At 42.1% G+C, this 27,775-nt stretch overlaps 2 protein-coding genes across 5 annotated transcripts; both read left to right on the forward strand.

Annotated features, from left to right (window-relative positions):
- The first annotated feature begins 5,921 nt into the window (after window positions 1-5,921).
- Window positions 5,922-15,454, forward strand: LOC112219470 (scavenger receptor class F member 2). Its single transcript, XM_024380738.2, has 11 exons — window positions 5,922-6,281; window positions 6,716-6,774; window positions 6,918-7,019; window positions 7,586-8,105; window positions 8,524-8,742; window positions 8,861-8,989; window positions 9,128-9,231; window positions 11,021-11,120; window positions 11,230-11,333; window positions 11,879-12,028; window positions 12,916-15,454. Exons 1-11 carry the CDS (start codon window positions 6,178-6,180, stop codon window positions 14,016-14,018), a joined length of 2,694 nt encoding a protein of 897 aa, XP_024236506.1. The 5' UTR covers window positions 5,922-6,177; the 3' UTR covers window positions 14,019-15,454.
- Window positions 15,455-20,594: 5,140 nt separating this feature from the next.
- Window positions 20,595-27,041, forward strand: zmat5 (zinc finger, matrin-type 5). Of its 4 annotated transcripts, none has more exons than XM_024380733.2 (6): window positions 20,595-20,776; window positions 21,722-21,898; window positions 25,459-25,521; window positions 25,619-25,699; window positions 26,010-26,118; window positions 26,273-27,041. In XM_024380733.2, exons 2-6 carry the CDS (start codon window positions 21,772-21,774, stop codon window positions 26,421-26,423), a joined length of 531 nt encoding a protein of 176 aa, XP_024236501.1. In that variant the 5' UTR covers window positions 20,595-20,776; window positions 21,722-21,771; the 3' UTR covers window positions 26,424-27,041. The 4 variants fall into 4 exon arrangements, with proteins under 4 accessions (XP_024236501.1, XP_024236502.1, XP_024236505.1 ...); XM_024380734.2 differs by lacking the exon at window positions 20,595-20,776 and adding an exon at window positions 20,831-21,172; XM_024380737.2 differs by lacking the exon at window positions 20,595-20,776 and adding an exon at window positions 20,831-21,167.
- The last annotated feature ends 734 nt before the right edge of the window (window positions 27,042-27,775 follow it).

The following is a 27,775-nucleotide window of genomic DNA, read 5'->3' on the forward strand; positions in this document are numbered from 1 at the left end:
GCGCAGTGTTTATAAGGCAAGGACCGCCTACTCTGACGCGTTTAGCATGAACTCGGTGTTATGAGGAATTCCCCCTTCCCACTGTTCTGCAAATAATAAGGCGACAGCGTGTCCTTCATAAGAAATACAATCAAATCAAAGGTGACATTTGGGTTGTTGAATTATAAATGTTGAGATGGCGTATAGCTGCAGAATGCTGTGGTAGCCATGTTGGTTAAGTGTGCCTTAAATTCTAAATTAATCACAGTGTCACCAGCAAAGCACCCCCACACATCCCACCTCCTCCTCCATGCTTCACGGTGGGAACCACACATGCAGAGATCTTCCATTCACCTACTCTGCGTCACAAAGACATGGCGGATGGAACCACAAATCCCACATTTGGACTCTTCAGAAAATACAAAGAAAAAAAACAACTGTTTAAAAAAAATGTGTACCATCTTTGAAATGCAAGAGAAAGGCCATAATGTATTATTCCAGCCCAGGCGCAATTTAGATTTTGGCCACTAGATGGCAGCAGTGTATGTGCAAAGTTTTAGACTGATCCAATGAACCATTAAATTTCTGTTCAAAATGTATCAAGACTGCCCAAATGTTCCTAATTGTTTTATTAATAACTTTTCAAGTTTATAACTCTTCAAACAATAGCATGGTATTCTTTCACTGTAATAGCTTTTGTAAATTGGACAACGCAGTTAGATTAACAAGAATTTAAGCTTTTTGCCAAAATCAGATATGTCTATGTCCTGAGAAATGTTCTTGTTACTTACAACCTCATGCTAATCACATTAGCCTACGTTAGCTCAACCGTCACTTGGGGGACCCATTGATCCTGAAGAAGTTTTAAGCCCCTGATGCGATAGTATAATGCCAGTCTGGATATATATACAGTGCCTTGTGAAAGTATTCGGCCCCCTTGAACTTTGCGACCTTTTGCCACATTTCAGGCTTCAAACATAAAGATATAAAACTGTATTGTTTTGTGAAGAATCAACAACAAGTGGGACACAATCATGAAGTGGAACGACATTTATTGGATATTTCAAACTTTTTTAACAAATCAAAAATTGAAAAATTGGGCGTGCAAAATTATTCAGCCCCTTTACTTTCAGTGCAGCACACTCTCTCCAGAAGTTCAGTGAGGATCTCTGAATGATCCAATGTTGACCTAAATGACTAATGATGATAAATACAATCCACCTGTGTGTAATCAAGTCTCCGTATAAATGCACCTGCACTGTGATAGTCTCAGAGGTCCGTTAAAAGCGCAGAGAGCATCATGAAGAACAAGGAACACACCAGGCAGGTCCGAGATACTGTTGTGAAGAAGTTTAAAGCCGGATTTGGATACAAAAAGATTTCCCAAGCTTTAAACATCCCAAGGAGCACTGTGCAAGTGATAATATTGAAATGGAAGGAGTATCAGACCACTGCAAATCTACCAAGACCTGGCCGTCCCTCTAAACTTTCAGCTCATACAAGGAGAAGACTGATCAGAGATGCAGCCAAGAGGCCCATGATCACTCTGGATGAACTGCAGAGATCTACAGCTGAGGTGGGAGACTCTGTCCATAGGACAACAATCAGTCGTATATTGCACAAATCTGGCCTTTATGGAAGAGTGGCAAGAAGAAAGCCATTTCTTAAAGATATCCATAAAAAGTGTCGTTTAAAGTTTGCCACAAGCCACCTGGGAGACACACCAAACATGTGGAAGAAGGTGCTCTGGTCAGACGAAACCAAAATTGAACTTTTTGGCAACAATACAAAACGTTATGTTTGGCGTAAAAGCAACACAGCTCATCACCCTGAACACACCATCCCCACTGTCAAACATGGTGGTGGCAGCATCATGGTTTGGGCCTGCTTTTCTTCAGCAGGGACAGGGAAGATGGTTAAAATTGATGGGAAGATGGATGGAGCCAAATACAGGACCATTCTGGAAGAAAACCTGATGGAGTCTGCAAAAGACCTGAGACTGGGACGGAGATTTGTCTTCCAACAAGACAATGATCCAAAACATAAAGCAAAATCTACAATGGAATGGTTCAAAAATAAACATATCCAGGTGTTAGAATGGCCAAGTCAAAGTCCAGACCTGAATCCAATCGAGAATCTGTGGAAAGAACTGAAAACTGCTGTTCACAAATGCTCTCCATCCAACCTCACTGAGCTCGAGCTGTTTTGCAAGGAGGAATGGGAAGAAATTTCAGTCTCTCGATGTGCAAAACTGATAGAGACATACCCCAAGCGACTTACAGCTGTAATCGCAGCAAAAGGTGGCACTACAAAGTATTAACTTAAGGTGGCTGAATAATTTTGCACGCCCAATTTTTCAGTTTTTGATTTGTTAAAAAAGTTTGAAATATCCAATAAATGTCGTTCCACTTCGTGATTGTGTCCCACTTGTTGTTGATTCTTCACAAAAAAATACAGTTTTATATCTTTATGTTTGAAGCCTGAAATGTGGCAAAAGGTCGCAAAGTTCAAGGGGGCCGAATACTTTCGCAAGGCACTGTACTACCAGTCAAAAGTTTGGACACACCTACTCATTCAATGGTTTTTCTTTATTTAGACTATTTTCTACATTGTATAATAATATTGAAGGCATCAAAACTATGAAATAACACATATGGAATCATGTAGTAACCAAAAAAGTGTTAAAATTAAATATGTTTTATATTTTATATTCTTCAAAGTAGCCACCCTTTGCCTTGATGACAGCTTTGCACACTCTTGGCATTCTTCATACTCGTCGCCAAACCCACTGGCTCCAGGTCATCTACAAGACCCTGCTAGGTAAAGTCCCCCCTTATCTCAGCTCGCTGGTCACCATAGCAGCACCCACCTGTAGCACACGCTCCAGCAGGTATATCTCTCTGGTCACCCCCAAAGCCAATTCCTCATTTGGCCGCCTATCCTTCCAGTTCTCTGCTGCCAATGACTGGAACGAACTACAAAAATCTCTGAAACTGGAAACACTTATCTCCCTCACTAGCTTTAAGCACCAGCTGTCAGAGCAGCTCACAGATTACTGCACCTGTACATAGCCCATCTATAATTTAGCCCAAACAACTACCCCATCCCCTTTTTATTTATTTATTTATTTTGCTCCCCATTATTTCTATTTCTACCTTGCACATTCTTCCACTGCAAATCTACCATTCCAGTGTTGTACTTGCCATATTGTATTTACCTCTCCACCATGGCCTTTTTTTGCCTTTACCTCCCTTATCTCACCTCATTTGCTCACATTGTATATAGACTTACTTTTCTACTGTATTATTGACTGTATGTTTGTTTTACTCCATGTGTAACTCTGTGTTGTTGTATGTGTCGAACTGCTTTGTTTTATCTTGGCCAGGTCGCAATTGTAAATGAGAGCTTGTTCTCAACTTGCCTACCTGGTTAAATAAAGATGAAATAAATACATTAAAAAATTCTCTCAACCAGCTTCATGAGGTAGTCACCTGGAATGCATTTAAATTAACAGGTGTGCCTTGTTAAAAGTTCATTTGTGGAATTGCTTTCCTTCTTAATGCATTTGAACCAGTCAGTTGTGTTGTGACAAGGTAGGGTTGGTTTACAGAAGATAGCCCTATTTGGTAAAAGACCAAGTCCATATTTTGGCAAGAACAGCTCAAATAAGCAAAGTGAAACGACAGTCCATCATTACTTTAAGACATGGAGGTCAGTCAATACGGAAAATTTAAGCCTATTGTTAAGGTGTGCTAGTGTGTTTGCCTGGCGGCATCTTCTGTCTGGGAATACAGCAATCGATGAGCTTATCCTACACCTTAATACCTTCTGGGAGCCAGAATTTTACAGCCATGCCGTCATAAAGGTTTTATATTCAGCTTCTGTTTGAAAAGATAACCCTTCACCCAAGTCAATACATATGCATACATGGCCTGAATAAATGTCAAACCAGTTGTCATACGTCAAATAAAATAAAATGTTATTTGTCACATACACATGGTTAGCAGATGTTAATGCAAGTGTAGCGAAATTCTTGTGCTTCTAGTTCCAACCATGCAGTAATATCTAACAAGTAATCGAACAATTTCACAAAAACTACCCTAAACACACACAAGGGTAAAGGAATGAATAAGAATATGTACATATAAATATATGGTTGAGTGATGGCCGAACGGCATAGGCAGGATGCAGTAGATGGTATAGAGTACAGTATATACATATGAGATGAGTAATGTAGGGTATGTAAACATTATATAAAGTGGCATTGTTTAAAATGACTAGTGATACATTTCTTACATCCAATTTTGTATTATTAAAGTGGCTAGAGATTTGAGTCAGTATGTTGGCAGCAGCCACTCAATGTTAGTGATGGCTGTTTAACAGTCTGATGGCCTTGAGATAGAAGCTGTTTTTCAGTCTCTCGGTCCCAGATTTGATGCACCTGTACTGACTTCGCCTTCTGGATGATAGCGGGGTGAACAGGCAGTGGCTCGGGTGGTTGTTGTCCTTGATGATATTTTTGACGTTCCTGTGACATCGGGTGGTGTAGGTGTCTTGGAGGGCTGGTAGTTTGCCCCCTGTGATGCGTTGTGCAGATCTCACTACCCTCTGGAGAGCCTTGCGGTTGTGGGAGGAGCAGTTGCCGTACCAGGCGGTGATACAGCCCGACAGGATGCTCTCGATTGTGCATCTGTAAAAGTTTGTGAGTGTTTTTGGTGACAAGCCAAATTTCTCCAGCCTCCAGAGGTTGAAGAGGCGCTGTTGCGCCTTCTTCACCACGCTGTCTGTGTGGGTGGACCATTTCAGTTTGTCAATGATGTGTACGCCGAGGAACTTAAAACTTTCCACCTTCTCCACTACTGTCCCTTCGATATGGATAGGGGGGTGCTCCCTCTGCTGTTTCCTGAAGTCCACGATCATCTCCTTTATTTTGTTGACATTGAGTGTGAGGTTGTTTTCCTGACACAACACTCTGAGGGCCCTCACCTCCTCCCTGTAGGCTGTCTCGTCATTGTTGGTAATTAAGCCTACCACTATAGTGTCGTCTGGAAACTTGATGATTGAGTTGGAGGCCTGCATGGCCACGCAGTCATGGGTGAACAGGGAGTACAGGAGAGGGCTGAGAACGCACCATTGTGGGGCCCCAGTGTTGAGGATCAGCGGGGTGGAGATGTTGTTTCTTACCCTCACCACCGGGGGGCGGCCCGTCAGAACGTCCAGGACCGAGACCCAGGGTCTCGAGCTTAATGACGAGTTTGGAGGGCACTATGTTCTTAAATGCTGAGCTGTAGTCGATGAACAGCATTCTTACATACTGTAGGTATTCCTCTTGTCCAGATGGGTTAGGGCAGTGTGCAGTGTGATTGTGATTGCATTGTCTGTGGACCTATTGGGGCGGTAGGCAAATTGGAGTGGGTCTAGGGTGTCAGGTAGGGTGGAGGTGATATGATCCTTGACTAGTCTCTCAAAGCACTTCATGATGACGGAAGTGAGTGCTATGGGGCGATAGTCACTTAGCTCAGTTACCTTAGCTTTCTTGGGAACAGGAACAATGGTGGCTCTCTTGAAGCATGTGGGAACAGCAGACTGGGATAGGGATTGATTGAATATGTCCATAAACACACCAGCCAGCTGGTCTGCGCATGCTCTGAGGACGCTGCTAGACACAGAAAATACATAAAGCATATGCAACAGAACAGAAACATGTCCTTTGTGTCAAGTTCTCTCTCTCTCTCTCTCTCTCTCTCTCAAATTGTTCAGTAACCCTTGATTTGGATAGTCCATCTGTAGAGAGAGAGTGTGTGTGTGTACTGTGAGGATGTACAGCTTCCTATTGTCAACAACAGAGGGAGCCATTGGCTAAGTGCTAGGTCTGCTCTGTAACTGGTAATGTTTTCTTAGGGTAGTCTGTTTTACTGGGGGTGGGGAGGTTTTTTTGCAATCTGTGGTGAGGTTGGTTCTGTGGGGAGGTCCCAGGGAGAATTACAACCTCTTCATACCGAATTTGCAAATTGTCATTCAAGTACCGACTTTAGGGTAACAGCCTACCGGTAGGCTACTTCATTTACTACTGCATACCGCCACCCTCTGGATGGGTAACTTTTTGGACAACACAAGAAAAGAGTTGATTTCCTTTTTGGAAAAAAGACTGACATATTTCCACTGGAAAGCCCTTGGAGGGATGCTGTTCATAACAACATGGAAACAAGATATGTCTTAGTCATTGTGCTTCTAAGTGTCTTCTGTTGTTGGACTTACAGCCAAGAACTAAATCCCAGCGGCAGAAATGTATGCAAAACTGAGTAAGTCATTGTGTACCTGTTTGAAATAGGTTTTATGCTTGAAATTGATGCACAAAACTATTACAGTAGCCTGATTCATGTCAGTGAAGGTAGATAAACATGCATTAAATTGTTTTAGAAATGTTCAAGTTTGAGATTTTCTGAATACCCAAGCCCTTCTATTCACAGATAATCTTCCTCGGATCTCTGCTCATTTAGTCTACTGCTACATTGAGTCTTTGTGCCAGTAATTCCCTGCATTTTGAATGCTGTGACAGATTTGCATCTGAATGTGATTAGGATAATGTTCAGTGTGTAAATGTCTTAGTCTATTTGTCATGACTGAAATGTGATCATAACATTAGTTTGGATGGAAGGAGTTCAATTACGTTAGTTTCTATAAATCAAATACAGATGATTTCCAGATGAACTAATGTTATTTTTCTCCCTCCCAGATCTGACAGGCTCCAATGTTGTAGTGGCTGGGCACAACAAGGAGATGAGTGCTTAATACGTGAGTACTCGAAAGCCTGTATTATCCCATTCAACAAACCTGAACCACATCATTGGGAGTAGACTCCCAAACCCTTTTTCCTCTTCATTTCTAAAAGCAGAATTATTTATTGTGAACTAACTTGCCCAATGGTTTTTCTTCAGCAATTTGTGAGGGTAACTTCACCTGCAAAGAAAATGAAGTTTGTGTGCGACCCCACGAATGCCGCTGTCGTCATGGTTATTTTGGAGCCACTTGTGATATGAGTAAGTTAGTTCCCTGTTCCTTCCTCACAGCAATCCTTAAAGCAGCAATCAGCAGTTGAAACAATAACAAAGTGTCCTCCCTGTCCCTGTTTCAATAAAAGCTCAAATGTATAGACAGAGCTATGGAAGCAAGTACTGACCATCCATGATATCAAAATTATAGTTTTAACCATGTTTTGAGGCTATAAAATGTCTGTTAACATTTACTTTGTTTACAAACATTGGAGTAAAACAAGTGTATATTTGGGGTTCTGATGGGGTACGACAGTTAATAAACTAAGCTCATGAGGCCTTAGTAAGTTCTATTCTTCAAGAATCAATGGGTACATATAATTCATTTATACATAAGGTAAAATGGAAGTAGCAATTGCAGATTGTAATTTTGCCATTTATTTCAAGCATAAATTCCTTTGAAAGGTAGTGTAAGTCTGTTAACACTGCAGTCATTTTCACATACAGCCAGTCCAGGTAGCCTACTTCTCAGAACTAAGTAGTCTACGTCCAGAGAACTTAGTGTACAAATGATCTCTTTGTCTATACATATTTGCCTTACATCCGCTCTGTAGAATGTCCATTTAAGTTCTGGGGGCCTGACTGCAAGGGTAAGTGTGATTGCCATCCCAACGGGAGGTGCGATGATGTCACTGGGGCCTGCACCTGTAACCCTAATCGTTGGGGGCCAAACTGTGAGCGAGCCTGCGACTGCCAGCAGGGCCAATGCAACCAGGAGACAGGCGCTTGTATGTGCTACCCAGGCTATTGGGGCCCTCAGTGCTCTAACAACTGTTACTGCAGAGTAAACTCTATGTGTGATGTGGGAACTGGTCAGTGCCACTGCCATCCTGGCTGGTATGGGAGGTACTGCGGTGCCAAGTGTGCCTGCAATGGCTCTCCGTGTGACCAGCTCACCGGTCGCTGCAAGTGTCGAGAGCATCTGTGGGGTACTCACTGCGAGCACAAGTGCCAGTGTCTCCAAGGACGCTGTAACCCGGCGGATGGATCGTGCACCTGCAAGCCAGGATTCAGAGGGAAGTTCTGCAGGGAGACGTGTCCAGCTGGATTCTACGGACAAAATTGCAGAAACAGGTGTGTGACAGCTGTGTTAGACAAAGCTGACTTACTTGAAACCACTCTGGTAGCCAGAGGTTATTTAGCTGGATAAGACATGCATGTCTTTGCTCTTTGCTCGTTCAGTCTGCTGTACGGTGCCCATTGGGGTAACCATGTGGTGAAGCTGGCAAATCTAATGTGGTTTACAAACTGTTTTGAGCTGTGAAACACCTAAAGTGTTTGGCCACCTGAAGATGTTGGCAATAAGACATCTAGTCACAAGCCAGTTTCTAACCACAAGGGAACTAGCCTTGGCTGAAACGTTCTGGAAGAGGGAACCAACCATTTGGAAACCCTATTCCAGCATGAATATTACTGTAATGAATTTAGTTAGTCCATGCTATTCATCTTTTGTTACAATATTACTCAGGACTTGGTCTTACTGCTCTTCCAGGTGTGGTCACTGCAAAGGCCAGCAGCCCTGCAAGGTGGCAGAGGGACATTGCATCGCATGTGAAAGCGGTTGGAATGGCACCAGGTGTGACCAGATGTGTGCTCCTGGGTTCTTTGGTGAAAACTGCGAGGACGTTTGCTCATCCTGTAAAGACGGACACTTCTGCAACCGCATCGACGGAAAATGCCCCCACTGCAACCCTGGTTGGATGGGTGATCGGTAGGAATAGGATTATGAGTTTCCGGTCACATTCGTCATCTCTAATCAAATGTAGATAAGAAAGGCAATTACATCCCGTCTGAGTTTGTGCGTGATTTTCAACCATTTGTCTTCACAGATGTGAGGTCAAGTGTCCAAATGGAACCTATGGAGAGAACTGTGTCAATGACTGCAACAGCTGCTTCAATGGGATGTGTCACTTCGCCACAGGAAATTGTCTCTGTAATCCTGGCTTCTCTGGTGCCTAGTGAGTGCAAAGCATTTTACATGCAAATATTTAAAAAGAAAACTAATTGAATGTAACAAATAGAGAAAGTAATATGGATGGTGTCAAGACCAATTTTGAAAATTTCATCAATGAAATTTCACACTCTTTCATATGCAGCTGTAATGTGAGCTGTTCAGCGGGTCAGTATGGGCTTAACTGTACCCAGACCTGTTCCTGCCATGACAACAACTGCAACATAGTGACTGGAGCATGCAACCTACGTAAGAACCTTTCCTAAAACAGACTTGTCTAATGTGACGAGGGAAAAAAGTGTCATGTATTATTTTTCCAGAGAGCTTATTGGTAACATATGTATCCGCCATAAAAACACACATGACAGATACATTGGGGCAAAAAGTATTTAGTCAGCCACCAATTGTGCAAGTTCTCCCACTTAAAAAGATGAGAGAGGCCTGTAATTTTCATCATAGGTACACGTCAACTATGACAGACTAAATGAGAAAAAAAAAATACAGAAAATCACATTGTAGGATTTTAATGAATTTATTTGCAAATTATGGTGGAAAATAAGTATTTGGTCACCTACAAACAAGCAAGATTTCTGGCTCTCACAGACCTGTAACTTCTTTAAGAGGCTCCTCTGTCCTCCACTTGTTACCTGTATTAATGGCACCTGTTTGAACTTGTTATCAGTATAAAAGACACCTGTCCACAACCTCAAACAGTCACACTCCAAACTCCACTATGGTCAAGACCAAAGAGTAGTCAAAGGACACCAGAAACAAAATTGTAGACCTGCACCAGGCTGGGAAGACTGAATCTGCAATAGGTAAGCAGCTTGGTTTGAAAAAATCAACTGTGGGAGCAATTATTAGGAAATGGAAGTCAGACAAGACCACTGATAATCTCCCTGGATCTGGGGCTCCACGCAAGATCTCATCCCGTGGGGTCAAAATGACCACAAGAACGGTGAGCAAAAATCCCAGAACCACACGGGGGGACCTAGTGAATGACCTGCAGAGAGCTGGGACCAAAGTAACAAAGCCTACCATCAGTAACACACTACGCCGCAAGGGACTCAAATCCTGCAGTGTCAGACGTGTCCCCCTGCTTAAGCCAGTACATGTCCAGGCCCGTCTGAAGTTTGCTAGAGAGCGTTTGGATGATCCAGAAGAAGATTGCGATAATGTCATATGGTCAGATGAAACCAAAATAGAACTTTTTGGTCAAAACTCAACTCGTCGATTTGGAGGACAAAGAATGCTGAGTTGCATCCAAAGAACACCATACCTACTGTGAAGCATGGGGGTGGAAACATCATGCTTTGGGGCTGTTTTTCTGCAAAGGGACCAGGACGACTGATCCGTGTAAAGGAAAGAATGAATGGGACCATGTATCGTGAGATTTTGAGTGAAAACCTCCTTCCATCAGCAAGGGCATTGAAGATGAAACGTGGCTGGGTCTTTCAGCATGACAATGATCCCAAACACACCGCCCAGGCAACGAAGGAGTGGCTTCGTAAGAAGCATTTCAAGGTCCTGGAGTGGCCTAGCCAGTCTCCAGATCTCAACCCCATAGAAAATCTTTGGAGGGAGTTGAAAGTCCGTGTTGCCCAGCAACAGCCTCAAAACATCACTGCTCTAGAGGAGATCTGCATGGAGGAATGGGCCAAAATACCAGCAACAGTGTGTGAAAACCTTGTGAAGACTTACAGAAAACGTTTGACCTTTGTCATTGCCAACAAAGGGTATATAACAAAGTATTGAGATAAGTATTTGGTCAATAACAAAAGTTTATTTTCCACCATCATTTGCAAATAAATTCATTAAAAATCCTACAATGTGATTTTCTGGATTTTTTTTTCTCATTTTGTCTTTCATAGTTGAAGTGTACCTATGATGAAAATTACAGGCCTCTCATCTTTTTAAGTGGGAGAACTTGCACAATTGGTGGCTGACTAAATACTTTTTTGCCCCACTGTATTTCTTTTTAAAAGGAGTCTATTCTGTGGCAAGTGGGACAGATGTCTGACCTCTGCTCTTTGAACAGAGCCTAACCAGAGGATGGGTGTGATGGCAGCAGGGGTGCTGGTCACCTGTCTCCTGCTCCTCTCCTTGCTGTGTTGCTGCTGCGTCTGCAGACAGAATGAGTAAAAATGATTGTTGTTTGTATTGGGGCACAATAAATATATTGTCACATTAGCTGAAGTTAAATTTATACGTCACATCTTCTTTGGTTTCTCTGTTGATTGCATTTAGCCCTGAGAAAAGGTCCAAAAGAAGACTATGTGGAGGGTTCACACGAATCAGCTCTAAACTTCCTCATATCCCACTGAGACGGCAGAAGCTACCCAACGTTGTTGGTAGGTCCTACCTGCACAAACTCAATGAATGTTAACGTACGTTTTCACTGGGTTCTCATGATTGACGATAAACCAGTCCAATACCCAAAGATAGTTCTCTCCTAAATCAAAGTAGCATCCCTTCTCCTTGGTTTTTTGCTTTGCCTGCTCTCTGAATGTCTGTGACAGTGAACTCAGCGTCTATTTAAAACCATACTTAAACAGCGTCGTGCTTGCCCCCTCTTCACCCTCCCCATTTCTCTACATTCCATCGAGGGCCCCTCTAGACCACCGACAGGAAGTGTCATAAATGATCTTAACCTGCAATTTCTCTCTACTTGAACAGGGGCAGCGGGGCTAGAAGGGGGGATGTTTGGGCTGGGTGGACTGATGTATGACACAGGAAGTCAGGGGGAAATATAAGGTCCCATGTGTAACACAATTTCTTTGAAGGGACAAAATGTAGTGAATGATTATTGTTGTTAACAAATAAGTTCAAATCTGTAGCGAATGTAGGCTCTAACTGTTAAGAGGCTAAGTGTTTGCTCGGTTTCTGTTCTCCACAGTGTCCCACCATGACCCTGAGAATACTTTCAACTGTAGTTTCATTGAGTCCCCCTCTGCAGTGGAGCAACCCACCGCCTCCGGGTCATCCAGAGCGTCCTTCTCTTCCGTAGAGACCACAGAGGACGGACATGTCTATGCTGTGCCTGACGGTGGGTATCCCAGACTAAATCTTCCCTGTCACTCCTGCATGATAAGAGTGCTGCATTAAAAACCCCTCTGTCTGTTCTCTCTGTGACAGTGACACCTGTCTATCCTAGAACCTTCATTTCTGCAGGTGATGGGAATTCGTTAAGGCAAATTATTGTCCAAAATATGTGAAGGAAGGTTACATTTTTCACATTGAGCTCCGATAATGATGGGAATGTCATTCCAAAAACAAGAGATCATTTTGGAATGACAGAACATTATGAGGTGATGAGTCATTGGCTGCACACAACGTTTTGTTTTTGTATGATTCACTGATTTTCTGCAATGACTAGATTTTTGTCAAAACAACTGCTGCATAGTCATATCCGGTGTAAGATCCAGAGGGTGATGTGTAAAACTACAGTTCTTGATAGATCATCATTTCACTGATCTGCCCTAAATACACTGCCTAATCTGCTGCAGTATCATCCAATTAAAGCCCTTGCTTCTAAAGTAAGCATGAACAGGAAAATGTTAATAGTAGGTAATCCAGTACTTAAAACATTCCCAAAGCATTTGTGTTTGTTTCCTTAACATCTTTAGAGCTGAAGGGGAGTCGGATTCTGATGATCTTTTATTTAATTGAATAAAAATGTGTTTGAATTTCTCTCGCCCTCTCTCTCGCCCTTTCTCTCGCCCTCTCTCTCGCCCTCTCTCTCGCCCTCTCTCTCGCCCTCTCTCTCGCCCTCTCTCTCGCCCTTTCTCTCGCCCTCTCTCTCACCCTCTCTCTCACCCTCTCTCGCCCTCTCTCTCGCCCTTTCTCTCGCCCTCTCTCTCGCCCTCTCTCTCACCCTCTCTCTCGCCCTCTCTCTCACCCTCTCTCTCGCCCTTTCTCTCGCCCTCTGAGAAGAGAACAAAAAGAAAGGGGACAGAATCAACACAACAGAGACTACAGTCCTAGCTGATGATGATGTCTCTGAGGTAGACACATTGCCGGAGGACAGGGATATGACTGAGCAGGCTTCAGTTAACACCAGTGAGCTGCCACTCCAGAAGTCATCAGAGAGTGAGGGCTCCTGCAGTGGCACAGAGTCAGCCACCAGCACCCTCTGCCTCAGGGTCTCTGCCCCTCAGCCAGCACAGCAGTCCAGCAAGGAGCCAGAGAACAATGGCGGGTCAAACAATGTCAAATATAATGGAAAGCCTATAGCTGCTGAGAGGATTAAACCACAGCCACCAGACCCCTCCACCAAGCCCAAGCTCTCATGGATCCATGCATCTCCTGGGCCAAATCAGAATCAGATAAGTCAGGAAGAGACTGTGGCTGAGGATAACATTTGTTCCAGAAAGAAAGCCAGCAAGCAGCGAGCTCCCAACGCCCCAGAGTCTGCAGGTACAGATGGGGCCAGCTCCCTAGGTGAGAAAAAGCCTAATAAAAGCAGACCAGGTCTGTTGCAGATAGAGCACATCAATGGGGCAGTGCAGAGTGTCCTGAGGAAAATGGGCAATTTCCGTGTTGACCGGAAAGCTGCAATCCCCAAAGAGTCCCCAGAGAAGAGGCCCAGCTTATCCCTAAACAGGGAGGTTAACCAACCGAACATACACTCTGAGGTAGCCTCTCTCTTAACTGCTCAGCTGAAGGAGAAGACTCAGAGCCTGAACAGGAGCGAGGCCAGCAGCTGTGAAGAGAGCCTGTCTCACCTCCAGGCCCAGAGAAAGAAGCCCACCCCGCCCCAAAAGACCTCGGGCACCCAGCCTGGAGCTGGAAAGGATTTGCTTCCCACATCCGACAGCTCACAGAAGCCTCTGCCAGATAGTCCATCTAAAGAAGCCAAATACCAAGATAAACAAGACTCTAACAACTCTGAAAGCAGCTCAGATAAGGGAGAACCCAAAAATAAGACCCCAATGAAAAAGCCTCCTCGGAAAAAGAGCAAGGAAGGTAATGTAGACTCAAAAATACAGACTACAGCTCCAAAGGTTGCAGTGATGCCACCAAAGGCTTCAAATTAGCACAGCCAGTCTGGATGTTTCTCAATTCTGGAAAAACAATGACGCACATGTTGTGATGCTTGAAATAATTGATTGGACACATGTTTCATTGTGTTTAGCACCAAATCAAATTAACGATGGAATCTTTTCCCTTGGGTGGATGTTTTTGATCTTGAGAAATGTTATTATACAATGCAGTATTCTTTATATTTGAACTTTTTATATTCCTTCACTTTAGTTATTGTCAAATCAATATATTAGTAAAAGTGCTAAGACATCAGAATAATTATTTACCCTCGTTATTTTATTCATTTTCTAATTTGTTCATATCGAATAGACCAAACACCCCAAAATCTGGATTTTGCATCTCCCATATCTAATCAATATTTTGAATTGGAAAGTCGAACCCACTGCCCAGAACTTTGGAGCCACGACAGGGCCTCAGACAAACAAGAGGTGTGGTGTATTGATGGTGGAACAGTCTGGGGTCTGTGTAGAGGGCCCTGTGGCTGTCTGACACATGTGCTAGAGTTGTGTGTGTGCAGTTTGTTGGGGGAGAATGATAGACTTTGAGGCAGCTGTAAAGACTACAGAAGATCATATGGTGTTTAATTGAATCCAGACTGTTGGCACCGGTCATCCTGAATCCATGATGTGACCTGCTTAGACAGGAACATCTCTCCCTTTGCTATCAGGAGTCACAGACAAAGCAAAGACACGTTTAGGAGCAGCAAGGTCCTGAAAATAAGTTATTAAACGTAAATAAGTAACATTGCAAGTAAGTAACATAGTAAGATTTGCAGATCACTTGAAATAATACAGGAACATGTCCTCACAGACCAGCTGCCTTGTTGTGAACATTAGATCATAATGAACGCATTTATAGAGGCTCCAATGGTTGAGTGTACAAACATGCTTTCAAGGCATGACTGTGTGCATAGCTGCACACATAGGCGTCTATACATCATTATTTAATTCTAGAAGTGTTACTGTGGAAAAGGGATCGGGACTAGTGGTGGGAAGGGGACTAGAATTACGTTTTGACTGCCTGTTTAAACATCTCTGTGTAGCTTGGTCTGTAACTGACTGCCAGGCCTTGAGAAGCAACCGCCAACTCAATCCTGTCCCAGAATCCTCTTGGGAGACAGTGGTTAGCATAGAGACACCCTATGAAAGCATTAACATCTTGTAGCCATTACATCGATGGAAAAACATTCACGACTTAAGGAAAAAAAAGCAAATATTTTGCGCTAAGCAAAGCAGAAAACCTAGAGTGATAACACCTAAACATCAGTATGACCTAATTGGAAACCTTGGTCTCACAAAAACATAAGTTGTTACCTAAATATGGTTTGAATTTGTTGTCTTAATATATTTTTGGAATGCCAAGATGGTACAGGATCATTCACTGAGAATTGTATTTTCTGAAATTTTGTATTAAAAAAAAAGACTTTGGATATGGGCCATACATGTGTTAGATTCTAAGTTCTGGTACAAATCCAGTTGGACACCAAAGGAAGCTCAGACTAGATTTATTCCATCCAAACTGAACGCTGCAGCTGCATAGCACACAATTTACATAAGCATATATTTATGCCTTCCGATTAGGAGTCACCTCCTCGTCTATCGAGGATAAACAATCAGTGTTGCTGGGCAATAACTAAGTATGTTCCTCCTATTGGTGTTCCAGAACCTTCATGAGCAGGGATGTGTACATGTGTGTGCGATAAGACTACAGTTGGAGTATTGTTGGGATGGGCCCCTCTAGCCCCCCTCCCAAAGGTTTCTTCTCTCTTCAAATTTCTCCTCACCTCAATGTTAAACTCCACGTCCCTCACTGCCCTAGTTCCACAGAATCTCGCCTGACCTTACCAGGAACTGAGAGTCAGCTGTGGCTCTTTACCTACTTTCTTAGAAATATGAATATACAACAATAACATATGTGGACATAGACACTTTCTGCACTTCCCTTTGTCCCAGCAATAACACTCTCCGGCTCCAACATCCTAACCAATAACACATTATTACTACTAATAAGCAGATTATGCAATTACCAACGGACTGATTATGCAACTAAAAACTGTCTCAAGTCAAATACATGGCTCCAAAAGTACTGTATATAACACCACAAGCAAATGGCAGGACTTTCCTATGGGAATGACTACATGATTGCGAGTGTCTAGTCACTGTGGTATGAACGGGATGGTGGGAACCTTCTGTGTAGGCAACGCTACACCATGATCTTTTCATTTTCTCTGTTCTCCGAAACAGGAATGGAAAGTACAGACATCATGAAATATCATAATTGGAAACCAGCACAGGCGACCCAGAATGAACAGACATGATCATAGCCAGGACAAGTGTTATGATGTGACTCATCAAAGAGGGAATTTCCTTTGTATATTGTGTAAGAACTTTCTATCAGTCACATGGTCATATTGGAGCCACTCAAATAAGGGTGTCAATCAATATGTGCCACAATAAACTGGAAAAAGCTGCTATCGTCGCCAACATGTAGGCCAAAGCACACGTTATCTCATCTCTGCAAGCAATACCAAAACTGGCTCCATCTTTCCATGCGAACATACTTGTTCTGCTAACAGTCGAGTTCATTGTCTGTCAGGACCACATTCTAGTCTTCTTGAACTCATCATTTATTCTCTGGACACAATCACAACATCCACAATAAAACTGCTCATGATCTCTCTCTACCCCCAGAGATTATACTTGACCAGAATCCGCAATCTGGCTGTATAGCATTCATTTTAGTGTCCATGCAGGTGCTCTGACTACATGTTTATACTATAGAAAAATGGGTCAAAACATCTGGGTTGTACCAATGATTTATATAAACCATGGATTGCTGATGCCATGCATTGGCCATTGAGAGGCTTTGAAGCCACCTGTCAGCCATATTGGCACTCCCCAGTAGAAGCAGTCCTCCATAGGAATGAATGGAATTCTACAGTATTTCAATGCATTGTTTCAAGGACAAAATTACATGTACAAGTATTTCTTTATTGTAGTGGCGACATCAACACTAGTAATCTCAAGATAAATAATACTTTCATTTTTATGTTAAGCTGACTAAATATAATTTAAAAGTATGCATTAAGGTGTCTGTAACTGGGGTGGCAGGTAGCCTAGTGGTTATCACGGTGGGCCAGTAACCAAAATGGTTGCTGGATCAAATCCCTGAGCTGACAAGGTGAAAATATGTTGTTCTACCCCTGAACAAGGCAGTTAACCCACTCTTCCCCGGTAAGGCCATCATTGTAAATACAAATTTGTTCTTAACTGACTTGCCTGGTTAAATAATTTTTTTAAATGTAGAAATTAATAAATATATTTCTATAGCTTCCAAAATATTTTTTACAATGGAGGGGGAGTGCCAAGATGGAGGCACTATTGCATATATAAATCATTGGGTTGTACCGACCTTAGATGTGGGATATAAAGCTTTACATAAACAGCACATGGATAAAAATAGATGGATGCTGAATGGACTACAAAAAGAGGGAATTGCTCCATCTGCTGGACACTGTCTTCCTCGAGTTACCTACTATAGCTGGGTAAAAGAAATGCCTGAAACTAATATAAAACGCAACATGTAAAATGTTGGTCCCATGTTTCATGAGCTGAAATAAAATATACCATAAAACTTGCATACACACCAAAGGCTTCTCAAATTTTGAGCACAAATGTATTTATCCCCCTCCTCTCCCCTGTAACTATTCCCCAGGTCGTTGCTGCAAATGAGAAAGTGTTCTCACTCAACTTACCTGATAAAATAGCAGATAAATAAAATAAATAAATAAATGTACATCCACTGCCAAGATATCTTGATTTTTCAATTTAACTAGGCAAGTCAGTTAAGATCAAATTCTTATTTACAATGACAGCTTACCGGGGAACAGTGGGGTAACATCCTTGTTCAGGGGCAGAATGACAGAATTGTGCAATGTCAGCTCAGGGATTCGATCCAACAAACCTTCGGTTACAGGCCCAACGCTCTAACCACTAGGCTACCTGCTGCCCCGATAATCCATCCACATGACAGGTGTGGCATATCAAGATGCTGATTAAACAGCATGGTCATTACACAGGTGCACCTTGTGCTGGGTACTATAAAAGGTCACTAAAATATGCAGTTGTGACACACAACACAATGCCACAGATGTGCCACGTTTTGTGGTAGCTGCAATTGGCATGCTGATGGCAGGAATGTTCACCAGAGCTGTTGCCAGATAATTGAATGTTCATTTCTCTATCATAAGCCGTCTCCGTCATTTTAGAGAATTAGGCAGTACGTCCAACCGGCCTCACAACCGCAGACCACATATACCACGCCAGCCAAGGACCTCCACATCCAGCTTCTTCACCTGCGGAATCGTCTGAGACCAGCCACCCGGACAGCTGATGAAACTGAGGAGTATTCCTGTCTATAATAAAGCCCTTTTGTGGGGGAAAACTCATTCTGATTGGCTGGGCCTGGCTCCCAAGTGGGTGGGCCCATGCCCTCCCAGGCTTTTTCATGGCTGCACCCCTGCCCAATCATGTGAAATCCATAGATTAGGCCCAAATGAATTTATTTACATTGACTGATTTCCTTATATGAACTGTAACTTAAAATAATTGAAACAGTTTAGTTTGTATTTTTCTTCAGTATAGATCCCATTACATACTGGTCTTAACGAGAAGAAAAGAAAACTGTTTGTGGATCTCTTCTGCACTGTTCTACCAATCCCATAAATGTGGAGAAGATTGAGTGTCACCTTATTAACATCCAAAAAGTTGCTTCACAGGCTCTTTCCATTTCCCCTGAAAAACTGAACAACCGGTTGTTGGGGACTGAGGCTGTGTGTTACCCAACAGAGCAGGACCTGGCTGTCACATCTGTAACCATAGATCAATTCTCCCAGTGAGGGAAACCAAAGACAGCAGTGCCTTGTGAGCGAACGGTTACCGACAACCATCTTCTGATATTCTGGTAAATAACCTTTGGGGTTCTCTCATTTTGGCAAAAGTCTGTCCTCCGTCCTCTCTCACCAAGAAGTGGCTGAGTGTTTCAATTCAGAAGATGGGCCTTTTATTAAATTAGCTCACCTCCTGCCTCCTCTCAACTCCTTTTGAAAAGGTCAAAGTTAAATTGAGAGTGATAGCGGATGGAAATGCACTTGCTTGAAATGAGACTGTCCTTCTCCACAGAATTGCCAAACTCCAGTGTCCTCTCTTGCCTGTTTGAACAGGTAAAAGATAACCAAGGCGAGACGGCGGAATGTGGACACATCCGCTTGTATGAAATGGCTCCTCCAAATGAGACTCAAGTACAGTCGATGATTATCTAGCTACTTATGATTCTACAAATCAAAACATGTTTATGTTGAATTTTTTAACAGTTTTAAAGTATCAGCATTTACAAATGGTGAGGGAGAGGAGATCAGGCAAATTACATTTACAGGAGAACCTCCACATAAGGCAACTTATGTTTACAGGGGTGAAGCCCAAATAAAATGTGTAAAGTGATCCAAACAAATAAAAGTTAGTAGGCAGTGTCCTAACGAATTGACACATTCCTCTACCACATCGATTTCCGGGTCACAGAGGAGGACTGAGGCAAGAGGATGGTCTTTTTGGTCCATGGTCCTCCCTTAATCAATAGCCTCCTTCTGGCAAGGAAGCACAGGTATATTCTACCTGAATAGACAAGTGTATCCTACCCCCTTTGAATCAGCTATTATTTTCCCGAAGGAGAAGAGCATGCAGACATTTAAGAACAATATGCTACTTAACCCTTTATTAAATGTATTGCACAACTAGATACATTTATTTTAGGATTCCACCCTGTAAGTCATTTGCCTGATGCGCAATTGGAGTAATTTCATACAAGCGGATGTGTCCACTTTGTCTTCTCACAGGCTCACCTTGACCTGTTCAAAAGGAGGCTAGGACACAGAAGTTGAGCATATCTAATTAGGAATAGGCCTGTGTTTCTTCTAGGACTGACTGAAGGATAAACCCAGTGCTGTTGACCTTTGACCTGTATTGGATTTGCGCTTTCTTTGACTTGTGGATAGGTGCTATTTATGACGATTGCGTGCTTCTCAGAGCATCCATTAATAACACTATTCAATAAGTCCATAGTCATACCTAATGGCAACACAATCAGGTCTCATTACCAGTTATGGGATCCTAATAAATAAAAAATGGGCCAAATATTACTGCCCCACAGTCCCAAGTTATTGATGTGCAATGCAAAAACAATCTCCACGACAGAACTCTACAGCACTGTACTAAAGTGATTAACTAGACATCTTGTTACCTTCTACAATAGTACTCCCCACCTCACTTTTATGTCAGCACAAATAATATTTTTTTCTCTATAAACGAATATGTCATGCATTTGCATTGGGGGCATTTATTTTACCTTGGAGCATGTTCTAAAACACAAATGCAATGCAAATGTCACTTATATATGAACAAATATGAATCCTTATTAATGTTTAAACATACATCATGAATAACTACAGGTTAATGACACTTTTCGACTATTACGTGGGGGACTTTTATTTTGAAATAGTCCGCCATTCCGTGACCCGGATGTACTTATTTTAAGTGTTGCTGATGAAATGCTGACAAATTAATTTGCTCCGAATAATCTTTTTTCGAAATCATAACAACTTAACATTTTACAGCTAAACAATTTCCTAAAATGTAACGTTGGCTGAAAACCTTTACGGAGTGTCCCTTGGATTGTCTTTCAATTCTCACATAAAAGGGTTCGTATTGCTTATTTCTTTACACTGAAAGACAAAGGTTGCGTTAGCTTCCGTTCCGTCCACTCCCCTTCTGGCTGGAGTGAGGGTCTGCAGTCAGCTCTCACCAGCCCTGCTTCAACTAATCAAATCCCTGATGAGCAGGGGGTTGCGGGATTAGTAGCCTATATAATCAGTTGTGTAGAGTAAGGTTGGAGCAAAAGCCTGCATACACAGTAGTAGCTGCTATTAGCAACGCTGGTGTGTTTACACTACAGCATTGGTACCTTTTGTATTGGCATTGAGTTGCACAAAAACAGTCCGTAGCGTAGGAAGGCTGGGGCGTTTTAATTTCGGAAGCCGTTTAACGTTTAAGAACCAAACGGAGCAACACGAGCGTTTGTATTGAAAAAAAGTAAGGTTAGTCCCTCCCCGTTTCGTTCCGTTTGCTTTCGGAAACGTTTTGCAACAGGTTCGGCGTAATGAATACGCCTCAGAAGTTAAATATAGCGTTACTTACACAAACGTACTGTGCCGGTGGTCATGACGGTTGGTCATTAACACGGGGGAATTTGAGTCAAAATGTCTAAAGAAATAACTTTTATTAAAGAGTTTCCAAACGTGGTTCTGCTATATACCCACTTCTTCTCCACTTACCTCATATCAAAATAAAAGTCCAGCAGGTGCGCCATATGTTGACAAAAAAGGAATAACTTGTGGGGTACTTGTATTTTGACATGAGGTAAGCAGAGGACTTGGGTCTAAAACAGACCCACGTTTGGAAAGTTTAATAATAAGTAGCTTTAGATATTTTGGCTCAAATTCCCTCTGTTTAAAGGACCAACTGTCCTACACACCGGCTCAGTAAGTTGAAGTGGAATTTATGGTAAGCACCTCAAGGTCTTAGCACTTTGATTAGGCCTATATTGTGGTGGTCATTGTTGCAAATCATTGTGTGTTTTGTTTCAGAGATGTGAGGGTACCTACAGCTGACTGAAGTGAAGGCCAGCATCTCAACCATGGGGAAGCGGTATTACTGTGACTACTGTGACCGGTCCTTTCAGGACAACATGCACAACAGGAAAAAACACCTGTATGGTGTTCAACACCACAGATCTAAAAAGGCCTGGTTTGACAATTTCAGGGGTAAGTCATTTCATTTCCCAAGAGTTGCATGGTGTGTTTAAGACAACTGAGAACAAACAAAAAAAACTAACAGCTCAGACTAGGAGAAATCTTTTCGTTAGTGATTTTCAGGTCAGGGAAGTCAGAAATCTAGGATGATGGCCGCCTTTCCTTCCAGTTCTCTGCTGCCAATGACTGGAACGAATTGCAAAAATCTCTGAAGCGTGAGTCTTATATCTCCCAATCTAACTTTAACCATCAACTGTCTGAGCAGCTTACCATTCACTGTACCTGTACACAACTAATCTGTAAATGGCACACCCAACTAGCTCATCCACATATTGTTACTTACCCTCTTGCTCTTTTGCACCCCAGTATCTCTACTTGCACATCATTATCTGCACATCTATCACTCCAGTATTAATGCTAAATTGTCATTATTTTGCCTCTATGGCCTATTTATTACCTACCTCCCTACTCTTCTACATTTGCACACACTGAACATAGATTTTTCTATTGTGTTATTGACTGTACGTTTGTTTATGTGTAACTCTGTTTTTGTCGCACTGCTTTGCTTTATCTTGGCCAGGTCGCAGTTGTAAATGAGAACTTGTTCTCAACTGTCCTACCTGGTTAAGTATCATTATATATATTTTTTGAATGACTGTAAAAAAAAGTGTTTTCCCAGTCAGATTTTTTTTGGGGTGGGAGTTCCCAGTTGTCTTGAATGCACCATTTGTCCAACATGGTTTGGGGGGTCAGAAAAAAACTGCATGGTGTTCTTAAAGGGCCAAACAGTAGTTAAAACAATAACAAAGCCACTGTTTCCGTAGAAAGCTGAGGAATGGGGCTTTAGAAATGTAATCACTCCCAAATGCCTAGACAGAGCTTTGGATGCAAGGACAGGGCCTGACCATCGATAATATCAGAATTATTGTTTTAACCATGTTTTTTAGACTATACAGTGTTTGTTTAGATTTACTTTGTTTACAAACATTGGCGTAAAACAAGCATATACAGTGCCTTGCGAAAGTATTCGGCCCCCTTGAACTTTGCGACCTTTTGCCACATTTCAGGCTTCAAACATAAAGATATAAAACTGTATTTTTTTGTGAAGAATCAACAACAAGTGGGACACAATCATGAAGTGGAACGACATTTATTGGATATTTCAAACTTTTTTAACAAATCAAAAACTGAAAAATTGGGCGTGCATAATTATTCAGCCCCTTTACTTTCAGTGCAGCAAACTCTCTCCAGAAGTTCAGTGAGGATCTCTGAATGATCCAATGTTGACCTAAATGACTAATGATGATAAATACAATCCACCTGTGTGTAATCAAGTCTCCGTATAAATGCACCTGCACTGTGATAGTCTCAGAGGTCCGTTAAAAGCGCAGAGAGCATCATGAAGAACAAGGAACACACCAGGCAGGTCCGAGATACTGTTGTGAAGAAGTTTAAAGCCGGATTTGGATACAAAAAGATTTCCCAAGCTTTAAACATCCCAAGGAGCACTGTGCAAGCGATTAATATTGAAATGGAAGGAGTATCAGACCACTGCAAATCTACCAAGACCTGGCCGTCCCTCTAAACTTTCAGCTCATACAAGGAGAAGACTGATCAGAGATGCAGCCAAGAGGCCCATGATCACTCTGGATGAACTGCAGAGATCTACAGCTGAGGTGGGAGACTCTGTCCATAGGACAACAATCAATCGTATATTGCACAAATCTGGCCTTTATGGAAGAGTGGCAAAAAGAAAGCCATTTCTTAAAGATCTCCATAAAAAGTGTCGTTTAAAGTTTGCCACAAGCCACCTGGGAGACACACCAAACATGTGGAAGAAGGTGCTCTGGTCAGATGAAACCAAAATTGAACTTTTTGGCAACAAAGCAAAACGTTATGTTTGGCGTAAAAGCAACACAGCTCATCACCCTGAACACACCATCCCCACTGTCAAACATGGTGGTGGCAGCATCATGGTTTGGGCCTGCTTTTCTTCAGCAGGGACAGGGAAGATGGTTAAAATTGATGGGAAGATGGATGGAGCCAAATACAGGACCATTCTGGAAGAAAACCTGATGGAGTCTGCAAAAGACCTGAGACTGGGACGGAGATTTGTCTTCCAACAAGACAATGATCCAAAACATAAAGCAAAATCTACAATGGAATGGTTCAAAAATAAACATATCCAGGTGTTAGAATGGCCAAGTCAAAGTCCAGACCTGAATCCAATCGAGAATCTGTGGAAAGAACTGAAAACTGCTGTTCACAAATGCTCTCCATCCAACCTCACTGAGCTCGAGCTGTTTTGCAAGGAGGAATGGGAAAAAATGTCAGTCTCTCGATGTGCAAAACTGATAGAGACATACCCCAAGCGACTTACAGCTGTAATCGCAGCAAAAGGTGGCGCTACAAAGTATGAACTTAAGGGGGCTGAATAATTTTGCACGCCCAATTTTTCAGTTTTTGATTTGTTAAAAAAGTTTGAAATATCCAATAAATGTCGTTCCACTTCATGATTGTGTCCCACTTGTTGTTGATTATTCACAAAAAAATACAGTTTTATATCTTTATGTTTGAAGCCTGAAATGTGGCAAAAGGTCGCAAAGTTCAAGGGGGCCGAATACTTTCGCAAGGCACTGTATTTAGTATTCTGAATACAGTTAAGCTAAGCTCATGAGGCATTTATAAGCTGTATTCTTTTAAGAACCAGTGGGTACATATCATTAATTTGTAACTCTAAAAATTGATTTAGCTTTAAAAAGGTGTTGGTATAAGGTGCTCTTTGAAAAAGGGCACTCTATAGACTGGCAGAAAAAAAATAAAGAGAATGGTGGCCACCACTTCGTAAACGTTAAATGTAGAAAAAATAATTATCTTGCACTCTTAAAGAATGAATGCAGGCACTTCTTGATTTAAAAAGGCTTTATTTACTTGGCATTTCAGTAGACACATATTTTTTTTGAATAGGAGGGCCGACCGTGTTTTGACTTCAGATCATCAGATCAGGGCTTAAATGTTTGACACAGTAACCAATTAGGAGACATGTAACGTGATTAAACAAAAATAACAGAATAAAGAGATGGTTGGGGTTCAATTCAGAATGATGTGATCAAATACATTTTAGTTCGAGTCCTTTTCTAAATTGAAATTGCAGTCCATTGTTGTTATGACAGTTCCCAGAAGATACCAATCCTACCCTTACGCTTGTTTTACACGGAGCTGCACTGTGGTCAGAAAACATACCTCAATGCAGGGATGGGGATATGCCACTGTACTCCAAATGTTTACCTTTATCCACACTGCTCCATCGAGAAGATTGAAATACTTACAGCCAGTTTTCCTGGAAATCTGCCCTTATCGTCTTCACGCTAGCTAGCAGTAACCACGGCAGCCATTATTGAATGGCACATCACGTTGAACAACAAAGGAGATAATTGGCTGACACTGCCATTCCAAAGTGGCTGCTATGGCTACTGTACGTTTTCCGTTAGGGTTGGTATCTTCTGGCGACATCTGACAGGTACTTGTCGTAACAGGCTGAGGACAATATGACACCTCTTCTTTCATCACAGATGCAGCAGCCATCCTGTATGATGAACAAACTAAGAAACCCTGCAGGAAATTTCTTCAGACGGGTAAATACGACAAAGATATATATAATGAACATTTTAATGAAAGACCCTCACAACTATCGGTGTGTGATGCTTTATTTTTTTTGGTCCTTTGCATCAGGCCAGTGTGTGTTTGGCAACAACTGTAGGTTCTCTCACATGTCAGAGAGGGACATGGAGAACCTAAGAATGCAGATTGAAGGTGAGTTGTTTCCACAAGATGGCACTGTCTGCCATGGACATGGTCCTCATATTGAGAGTGTTAATTTATGGGCAATGCTGTTGTCGCACCTTGCACGATGATAACATTTTTAAGAAGTGCAATTTTCCGTCATTATGGTGGCAAGTACTCTGGTATTTCAATTATGAACACACAATGCCACTCTGTTAATTTAGGTGGTTCAATGAAATCTCTAATAGTAATCATCTTCACTAATTTCACTCAGAATTCAAAGCTCCAAAGGTGATTGTGTTAATGAAATCCATATTAAGAGGTGTAGTCTAATGTCTAGATGAAAGACGGAGCAGAGAGGACCCGGAGCACAGAGCGTCCCCTGAGCGGAGCATAGAGGAGTGGCTCACCAGGAGAGAGAAGAAGAGAGCCGCCCTAAGCAGTGGAAGGTACAGTATGAATCAATGGTCAAAGGCTGTCAGTGCTTACATACAGTGCATGTTAATGCTAAAATGTTATTAACGCTTGCATGGAGTCAGATTTGATACAGTTAGTGTGAAAATATACTTTTCTCCTTTTCTTAAACTATTTTACTCTCTACAGTGTTCTGAAAGAGGAAGATGAGGAGGATGAAAATAATCAACCAGAGAATGACATACCGCCACATTTCCTCACCATTCCTGACCTTCCTCCTTCCCTTCTGCCCCCTCCCCCTGGAGGATGGAAAGTCAAAGTCAGAACTGAATGGGGTTGAAGGGGCATTGCAGTTAATGACAGTTCCACACTGAGGTCAAAATAACAACCTGAAATTTGTTAAAATTATGGTAATGCCTTTTTCGTGTAAGAGCTGTTTGTAAAAAAAAAAAAAAAGAACTGGAATTTCAACCTGTTCAGGTGGGGTGGATTTTTTTGGTAACTGATCTGAATATTCTGACCTATGACCAGTCATCTTTTATTTGTATACTCATCCTACTTTGAAGGGGTAAGCAGGGTAGGCTCAGAGTCAAGACGATCCTATCCGCCAGTCAGGGTTGTGTATGTTAATATATTTACATTTGTATCAACACACCCACACAATCAGACTGAGCATTTCAATGGCAAAAGGAGCCTCAGGGAAATAAATATTTTCGTGAAATAAACACACAGTCATTTATTAGACATACAGTGATTTTAAAATGATTAAGACTGCATGGGAGCTTTAAAGCTGGGTCACCATTTTTTGCTCAAAGTTTGATGTGGTGATGCAAGAACGGATCATTAATTGCTATTAGGGCTCAAACTTTGACTTGATAGAAGTGAGTGAATTTGTAACACATTTTAATTGATTTTCTCCTTCACCGACTACATTAAAATTCAGTTGCGTGCATGCAGAGATTTTGTTGAGTAGGTCCTCGTTTTCAAGAAAATGTATTCTGAGTTGGAAATGTACAGAATGTGAGGTTCTAATGCTTTTTAAATGATGGCCTCAGGAAAGCAACATAACAGGAGTTGCTACTGTGATATAGACTCAGCAAAAAAAAGAAACGTCCTCTCACTGTCAACTGCTTTTATTTTCAGCAAACTTAACGTGTAAATATTTGTATGAACATAACAAAATTCAACAACTGAGACATAAACAAAACAAGTTCCACAGACGTGACTAACAGAAATGGAATAATGTGTCCATGAACAAAGGGGGGTCAAAATCAAAAGTAACAGTCAGTATCTGGTGTGGCCACCAGCTGCATTAAGTACTACAGTGCATCTCATTGACTGCACCAGATTTGCCAGTTCTTGCTGTGGGATGTTACCCCACTCTTCCACGAAGGCACCTGCAAGTTCCCGGACATTTCTGGGGGGAATGGCCCTAGCCCTCACCCTCCGATTCAACAGGTCCCAGACATGCTCAATGGCATTGAGTTCTGGGCTCTTTGCTGGCCATGGCAGAACACTGACATTCCTGTCTTGCAGGAAATCACACACAGAACGAGCAGTATGGCTGGTGGCATTGTCATGCTGGAGGGTCATGTCAGGATGAGCCTGCAGAAAGGGTACCACATGAGAGAGGGGGATGTCTTCCCTGTAAGATGAGATTGCCTGCAATGACAACAAGCTCAGTCCGGTGAT

The sequence above is a fragment of the Oncorhynchus tshawytscha genome, linkage group LG20, assembly GCF_018296145.1.
Source record: "Oncorhynchus tshawytscha isolate Ot180627B linkage group LG20, Otsh_v2.0, whole genome shotgun sequence".
NCBI lineage: Eukaryota > Metazoa > Chordata > Actinopteri > Salmoniformes > Salmonidae > Oncorhynchus > Oncorhynchus tshawytscha.

Bases quoted from the DNA above. Each gene is read 5' to 3' on its own strand.
- LOC112219470 (XM_024380738.2), top strand. From the start codon at position 6,178: ATGGAAACAAGATATGTCTTAGTCATTGTGCTTCTAAGTGTCTTCTGT. The intron at 8,106-8,523 runs GTGTGTGACAGC...CTGCTCTTCCAG, and splicing joins GGACAAAATTGCAGAAACAG to GTGTGGTCACTGCAAAGGCC. The intron at 11,121-11,229 runs GTAAAAATGATT...GATTGCATTTAG, and splicing joins TGCGTCTGCAGACAGAATGA to CCCTGAGAAAAGGTCCAAAA.
- zmat5 (XM_024380733.2), top strand. From the start codon at position 21,772: ATGGGGAAGCGGTATTACTGTGACTACTGTGACCGGTCCTTTCAGGAC. The intron at 25,522-25,618 runs GTAAATACGACA...CCTTTGCATCAG, and splicing joins CAGGAAATTTCTTCAGACGG to GCCAGTGTGTGTTTGGCAAC. The intron at 25,700-26,009 runs GTGAGTTGTTTC...TCTAATGTCTAG, and splicing joins CCTAAGAATGCAGATTGAAG to ATGAAAGACGGAGCAGAGAG.